This window comes from Lactuca saligna, chromosome 6 (genome assembly GCF_052625555.1).
Source record: "Lactuca saligna cultivar CGN05327 chromosome 6, ASM5262555v1, whole genome shotgun sequence".
In the NCBI taxonomy this organism is placed as follows: Eukaryota; Viridiplantae; Streptophyta; class Magnoliopsida; order Asterales; family Asteraceae; genus Lactuca; species Lactuca saligna.
Genome location: NC_136422.1, coordinates 179965632 through 179973304, shown reverse-complemented (window position 1 = coordinate 179973304; position 7673 = coordinate 179965632). Strand labels below are relative to the sequence as shown.

The 7673-nt window shown below is 31.3% G+C and overlaps 2 protein-coding genes across 3 annotated transcripts; one reads left to right on the top strand and one right to left on the bottom strand.

Moving 5' to 3' along the window:
• Window positions 1-224: 224 nt before the first annotated feature.
• LOC145001511 (protein DEHYDRATION-INDUCED 19 homolog 4-like) lies at window positions 225-2951 on the top strand. The gene is made up of 5 exons (XM_078960886.1): window positions 225-435; window positions 1170-1312; window positions 2007-2084; window positions 2239-2540; window positions 2635-2951. Exons 1-5 carry the CDS (start codon window positions 360-362, stop codon window positions 2744-2746), a joined length of 711 nt encoding a protein of 236 aa, XP_078817012.1. The 5' UTR covers window positions 225-359; the 3' UTR covers window positions 2747-2951.
• A 1583-nt stretch (window positions 2952-4534) lies between these two features.
• On the bottom strand, window positions 4535-7076 carry LOC144999731 (uncharacterized). Of its 2 annotated transcripts, none has more exons than XM_078958900.1 (6): window positions 6521-7076; window positions 5972-6183; window positions 5694-5895; window positions 5291-5376; window positions 5046-5137; window positions 4535-4945 (listed from the first exon to the last, which is right to left on the bottom strand). In XM_078958900.1, the coding sequence occupies exons 1-6, from the start codon at window positions 6788-6790 to the stop codon at window positions 4719-4721; spliced, it is 1089 nt and encodes a 362-aa protein (XP_078815026.1). In that variant the 5' UTR covers window positions 6791-7076; the 3' UTR covers window positions 4535-4718. The 2 variants fall into 2 exon arrangements, with proteins under 2 accessions (XP_078815026.1, XP_078815027.1); XM_078958901.1 differs by having other exon boundaries at window positions 6527-7073.
• Window positions 7077-7673: the final 597 nt, after the last annotated feature.

Below are 7673 nucleotides of genomic sequence, written 5' to 3'. Positions count from 1 at the left end.
CAAGTTAATTAGTAAATATCACCTTATAAATTGGGTTAATGACTTAATGGGTTGAACTCCAATGAACACCATAAAATGAAAAATATCGAGGACCAAATATGAAATATCTATATACATAAAGGGGTAATAGCATAACATAGACATATGTACACCATTAGCTGGGTAGTTTGGTGGAGAGTTCCTCTGGTGACTTTCTCTCTCCTCTTTCTTCGAAATTACCTCACTTTCGCAATCTGAGAAAACCTATACAACATCCAGACCATAAAAAGCTCAATCAATACACAGCTTCTCATAATCTTTTGAAGAATTTCTTGTCATTGTTGCTTATTTCGAGATTTATTTTCTAAGATCGAGAAAAAATGGACTCAGATTCATGGACTCGTCTCTCTACATCTAATTCTTCTTCAAGACGTGGTAGTTACCAATCTCGCTCAGGTTCGTCGCTTTTTCCAATCTTCCTCTGTTTTCCTTGAAATTATTTGAAAAAACGGATTGAATTTCAGGAATATGCTTTTGTGTCGTTGGAATTTTGAGTTAATTTGTACTTAGTTAACATTATCGAAGATTTTGAATTACAATTGATAATTTTCAATATGAATATGGAAACAAATTAACCGATGTATTTGCATATATTGAATCAAAACAAATAAAATCATACTTCAGTGAGCTATTATTCTTTCGCATATTCGTTTTCAGAACTTTACCAAAAGGTGTACTTTACAGAACATGTTTATTATATTTCAGGAATACTCTCATTGGATTTCTACTGAGTATGATAAATAAATAAACCTAACATCTATAGATGATGATGATGATGATGATGATGATAAAATAATAAAGCAACTTTCAGTGTTTTTAATTTTAAAAGCTACTTTGGAAAAATATACACCGAAACATTTTAACAGTTTCTTTTTAAAACTGTAGGACTAAATAAAGTAACAAGTATTTTTTTTTTTTTTTTGGGTAAAATACAAGAAATAGCAACATTCTTTCATTGATTTGTTTATTATAGCTTCCTACTTTCATTTCTTTTTATTACAACAATATACTTTTTGAAAGTATAATGACTTAATAAAAAAAGAAAGAAAATACAATGCTGTAACATTAAAAAAAAAGTTGAATGCTATAATACACAAATAAATGAAAGTACATTGCTATTTCTTTTACAGAAACATTTCATCTTGTGGAAGAATTTGAGGGTGATGAGGAGCCAAGGCCAGAGTTTTTGTGTCCATTTTGTGCAGAGGATTTTGACATTGTTGGTCTTTGTTGTCATATTGATGAAGAGCATACGCTTGAAGCAAAAAATGGGGTATCATTTTTTCTTTCCAAATAAAATAAAATAAACTCTTAATGCTTATTTATTAGGTGTTATTTTTCATTTTTTGGTGTACTTTTTGTACATATTGACACAACATATTATCTTTTATTACCTTTTCCTATAAAAACACTAACTAGTAAGACACAATAGGACACTATTTACGCTATGTTTGACGTACCAGCTGAAAAACTAGCTGATAGCTAAAAAAGTTAAATTTTAAATAAAAAATTAGCCGATAGTTGAAAACCTAACTGATAAAAAATGATGTTTGGTAAAACTAGCTGAAAGATATAACACGACATATAAGGACATTTAAGAGAATGTGTTTTTATAATTAATTAAGGGGTATATTTGAAAATTTTAAAGAAGCTCCTAATTCCTAAAAAGCTACTCTAAGTAGCTTCTTAGAAAGCTAGTTTATAATCACTTTTTGGTTTGCCAAACATACCAACTTAAAAAAGCTCTAAAAATAAGCTAACTTCTCAGCTAGTTGTGGCGTGCCAAACACAGCCTTAACGGCTATGTGCAAAAGACGTGAATGCCCTTCTCATCTTCATTATCGAAAATAGACCTAGAGATGATCTTGTCCATTCCATACATTGATAGCATCATAAATGGCATATTGTAATATTTTGAAATGGAATATTTGCACTAATAAATTTTATTTTTAATACTTTAAATGCAGATATGCCCGGTGTGTGCAAAAAGGGTTGGTATGGATTTAGTTAGTCATATGACAATGCAACATGGGAGCCTTCTAAAGATATCCTTTTTTTTTTTTTATCGAATTCATTTCATATCTCTTTACTTTTTAACCACAATCGATACTCGTGACTCGTGAGTAGTTCTATATATCACTAAGGGTTAATTTTGTAAATATGTAGCAAATACATTGCTATTCCTTGACTAGAGATTACGTTCAACGCAAGAGAAGGTTTCGTAGAGGTGGGACCCACACCCACACTAACACCAACACCAACTCAACCCTTTCGATTTTAAAGAAAGAATTTCGTGAAGGAAATCTTCACTCTCTTTTTGGACTTCAGTCATCATCATCATCATCTTCTGAGCCTGAACAATGGTTATCTTCTTTCATCTCCAACACACCATCATTACTTGATGTTGATCAACCACCACCACCACCACCAACCGCTCAACCTCATGCCGCCACCTCAGCAAAGTCAATGGCGGAAAACACCCACAAGGATTTGTCGCGAAGGTATCACCTATTATACATAAAGTACAATTTAACAAAGAAACACTTTGTCTTTTTTTTTTTTTAATGGTAATATACGAACTTGCGATTGTTTTAGGAGTAAACAGCAGCGGGCCCCACTTTCGGACAAGGATCAAGAGGAGAAGGCTAGGCGAAGTGAGTTTGTTCAAGGCCTACTGTTTTCTAGTTTCCTTGATGATGGTTTATAAGTAAGTTATCAGGGGTATTTTAGGAAAAATCAGACGAATTCTTAAAAGTTAAAGCCTTGTAATGTATTTTAGATATAGGTTATATAAATACGCATTAAATCGTTATGTGCAAACTTTTCTATTTCAGTTGAACATGACATGACCATGATATAACATGTTGCATTGTGTTTGACATATGTATTTGACTGAGTTGGGTTAATGTCAATTGGATAATAAACAAGATGGGTCGGGAACTCACTCTTGATATTTTAAATTTGAAAAAGACGAGAATGCCCTTCTCCTTGTCTTTATCAAAAAAATATTTTTTTGTCTTTATCAAAAAAATATTTTTTTTTAAGGTGTTAAAAGTGGATATCTTAAGTTGGTTGTTAACAATATTTATACCCAAGTAATCATTAAATATAAAATGTTCAATTGATGTCAAATTCAACTAATTAATATCCATGTAAACAATAACATGTTAAAAAAGTAATTTAATTTAATTTTATATTTTATAATTGAAAGTAAAAATAAAGCCATAAACTTTAGTATTAAAACTTAAAAAAAGAAACTAAATTAGACATTTTGTTAGTTCCTTGTTTTACAAAATTAACTTGACAAGAGTGATGTCGATAATCATTTAACTCCAACACTTCAAATTATATATCAATCAAACTTTTATATTTCTAACTATTAGGTCTTTTGGATTATCCATCATTAATTATAAATATAATGGGTGTCACATAGCTTTCATCTCACCATCACACAATCATATATGTTTTTTATTAGTTAAAATGCAGAAAAAGGTATATATATATATATATATATATATATATATATATATATATATATATATATATATATATATATATATATATATATATATATATATATATATAAAATGTCTAATGAGGGGGCATAGTCATTTTAGCTTTAGGCCAAATATGTAAATACTAATGGACTAATTACATATATATATATATATATATATATATATATATATATATATATATATATATATATATATATATATATATATATATATATATATATATATATATATATATATATATATATATATATATAAAACAGGGAGTCCCTTATAAGATCCGTCACTGTCTATGGTATGCAATGTTTTAAAACTGATTATTTAGTTGAACCGTTCTGATGATAACTGGTTTTCGGTTCAACTGTTGATTCAACCAAGAATTTCCTACATCTAACGGTGGTGTGCATCAGCCTTCGAGTTGTGTACACTCCAAAAGTATTTAATTTTCTTTGGAAATGTATTGTTTTTAATGGGCTAAGTAAAATCCAACTATACAAGTTTAATAAATCGGTTCAAATGATTTTTTACCGATTCTATTATACCTATTCCATCAGGTTTTTGAATAAACCGTCCACTTCAATCGGTCTACAAATTAACATAAAGCTAGTCCTTATCGAACCGCTCTTGTCTCGGGTTTTGATTCAACCGGTTTTAAAAAACATTGGTGGTATTTACTTCAAATGACTTATACTTTTTGATCATTAATGGTCTCTTTTGTTCTTTTTGGAACCTACTTTTTGAATGAAGTTATAGAAATATAACCGGTAAAACTTTCTATTCTCAAATATAACTAAAAATGGGTTAAATATTTATTTATTGCAAAAACATTTCAATTCTCTTAAATTATCTAACAAAATGGTTTTTAAAACAATTCATACAACCATATTGTAGGGAAATTTTGGCTAAATGCTTATTTATGCAAAACAATATTTCTATCTTCTAACAAGCTTATAACTTACACAAATCATAAAACCACGACATAAATCTCAATTAGTTTCTATTTTAGAAAAAAAAAAAAAAAAAAGACCACATTAGTTACAATCAAGTCTGTACAAGCTCTAGCAAACCAAATACAAAAAGTTTCATCAATCAACGAAACCTTAACCAAAACAAGAAATCTAGTATAACATTCAAAATTACCATATCAATCAATTTATACGGTTTTTAGTGGTTTTTAAAAAACTCGTAATCAGGGTGATATACATCTAAATTTCGGAGCCAATTCTCGGTTGAGTGAATGAGCGAGTTGATTTTTTCAGTCCCGTGGGCCCCATTTATTGTCCAGTCAGAATTCTTGAACTTGTAGACAGAGAGCCCAAAAATCGGTAATGAAAGCTGACATGGCATTTGGCCTTCATGAACCTGTCTAGCTGTCAATGAACCGTTTGTACCTGAATAGTCAATCACAACATTTCAACATAATAAAACTTTTTTTTTTTTTTTTTTTGTAATAAACATAAACGTGTAGGGAGGGTAAAAGAGGAATTTTACTTTTTAATGGCGTTGACAAGGAATGATAAGTCAAGAAACTTGTATCCACATTTTGGAGAGATGGGCCCACGGGTATTCTATATATTGGATACCTACAAAATAAAATTCAAATTAATGAATTATATAACTCTAAAAAGACACATGAAATTTCCAGAGTTTTAACCCAACAGAAAAAAAAGGTTAGAATGCAATATTAAAAAAGTAGAAATTAAAAACAATAAAAGAAAATAATAATAGAAATTTACCAAGCAACAGAAAGCCAACTTGACTGAGTCAGATCACAGCTCCTGTATGTATTCAGTTCTGGAAATATGGATTCAAGATCTGATATCTGTAAACCAAACACACAACATTTTGTAAGTCAACAAAAGTCAACCATCTTATTGCATATTTTTTTTGGTCATAAATGAAATGTTGTTGCATAAAATGCACATTTACATGTTAATTGATATTTAATGATAGTAAAAGGAATAAAATTGTGTCGTACTTCACTATTTTGTAACGTAAAAGGAATAAAAAAAATTGTTATTTTAATGGCAATTAAAGGAAAATTGGTAAATCTTAACACAAAATTTTTCTCCATTAATCTAGTATATGTAAATTAAGGGCAAATTGGTAATTTCAATTTTGCATGGTTGAAAGATTTGCCTTGGTTGCCAAAGGAGCACGTTGAAAGGGAGATGCGCGTTCAAAGTATTCAAACAAATCATCTCTAAGCATCAGCTTATTGAAATTCTGGGCAGCAGAATCAACATTTTCAGCTGCCCGGGGTCCTCGGGCAACCGCTTCATAGCTCTCATCACTGCTAGTTGTTCTAGATGACTCACAGTCACTATCCTCCCCTGGTCGTCTGTAAATATTAAATAAAACAAAAAAATTAAAAACTAAATTAGAAATAAAGTGAAAGCACATTGCCATTGATGTACCTTATGGTGGTTGTAGATGATGCAGGATCAACATACAGTTGAATGGCGGATAAAGATGGTGCATAGTATTGAACAACAGAGTCTCGTTCATTTAACAAAAGAGGAACTCCAACTCCATATGCACTCCATTCCTTAAAAGATTCCCAAAGATCACCAAGCAGAAAGTATGGGTGATAATCGTCTTCATCATTCCTCCATCCCTTCATGCTGCTCTACATATCTCAAAATCACCATAAATCAATACCAAAAGAATAGAAAATGATCGCTAGGAAGATATAATACTCTTTCAATCTTTTTCCCTAATCAATAGGGTAGAAAACAAGTAAGAATTTCATATGTCTTAATTCACAGTTTTAGAAAGGACACCAAGAACAATGAACTTGTTGAATTTGAAAAGGGTTTACACAGATTCACAAAAAAGTGAAAACAAAACACGTAATTCCATTACAGAAAATGCACATTTGGTTGATTAATGATTGCCATTTACGCATATAGTATAACATCAAGAAATGGTACAAGAAATGGCGATTTAGTGATTCGGATGCTTACAATTACCTTAGGGAAATGCTGGGCAGTAACAATTGGTGTAGTATGCTTCATGAATCGGTCCAAATTAGTCATCGGTAGAGTACTAGTACTACTACCCCGACTCACCGAAGACTCCGATTTGTCCTTCTTTGATTGATGTTTTGGGTGTTCTGCTTGCTGTTCCTGCTGCCGTTGCTGCTGTTGCTGTTGCTGTTGCTGATTGTACCTTCTCATCGCAGGCGGGCTGTAAAATCTGTCCTTCCGTAGCCTACTCCGACTCGAATTCGACATAACCGCAAATTATAACTAGAACACAGAAACTTGAAAGGTTTTCGAAATGATCACCAGAGCCAATAGAGAATATATATATTAGGTATATGAGTTTATGTATGAAATGATTATATGTATATAGTATATGGATGAAGAGTTTTTGAATGAAATTGATAGAGCTTTCTTTACTCGAATTGAAGATTTTTTGAAGAAATGGAAGTCAGCAAGGTTTATAACGAGATCGAAGTTTTATGAAACTCTTTTGTTAGGGTTTTTGAAAGAGAGATTTGGGTCTTTAGGCTGCTTCAAATTTTGGACAAAGTAATTTACAGAAATGGTCCCTTGGCTATTTCTTTACTCACAAGTTTCAACTTAAAAAGAATAGTACTTGACTTTGTTAAAGGTGTTTGGTGTATTTTGAGAAATAGGAAACACAACTGATTGAACATTAACTTGACATGGAAAAGAGCATCGTAAAAGGTTATGATCAACTTTTTCATAGATTATGATCAACTTTTTCAACTTATTGTTTGATTTACTTCTTACCGGGTCCGGTAAGAGGTTACATGTTACTCGGTCTAGTAAGAATGTTTGATATCGACACTTTTACCCTCTTACTCAGTTCTAATGCTTCTTACCCGGTCCTTCCAAAAAAAATGTTGACCGAAGACTAAAACCTTTATTTTCTTTTCTAATCCTTTCTACGCCTCTTTCAGGTGCTTTGTCACTCAAAGGAGATGAGCACCATCATCATTTCTCACTTGCACTTAGTCTTCCACCCTCTGCCGGTAACTTCCTCCGATACTCATCCACTTGTGTCGATCTTCACACTCTATAACTCCCATGGTAAGCATTTTCTTTTTTGTATTTTTTTCTTCTTCTGAAATTAGATGCAAACATGGTT

Bases quoted from the DNA above. Each gene is read 5' to 3' on its own strand.
- LOC144999731 (XM_078958900.1), bottom strand. From the start codon at position 6,790: ATGTCGAATTCGAGTCGGAGTAGGCTACGGAAGGACAGATTTTACAGC. The intron at 6,184-6,520 runs GTAAGCATCCGA...TGAGATATGTAG, and splicing joins AGCATTTCCCTAAGGTAATT to AGCAGCATGAAGGGATGGAG. The intron at 5,138-5,290 runs GTAAATTTCTAT...TTTATTTTGTAG, and splicing joins AGTTGGCTTTCTGTTGCTTG to GTATCCAATATATAGAATAC.
- LOC145001511 (XM_078960886.1), top strand. From the start codon at position 360: ATGGACTCAGATTCATGGACTCGTCTCTCTACATCTAATTCTTCTTCA. The intron at 1,313-2,006 runs GTATCATTTTTT...CTTTAAATGCAG, and splicing joins CGCTTGAAGCAAAAAATGGG to ATATGCCCGGTGTGTGCAAA. The intron at 2,085-2,238 runs ATATCCTTTTTT...ACTAGAGATTAC, and splicing joins AACATGGGAGCCTTCTAAAG to GTTCAACGCAAGAGAAGGTT.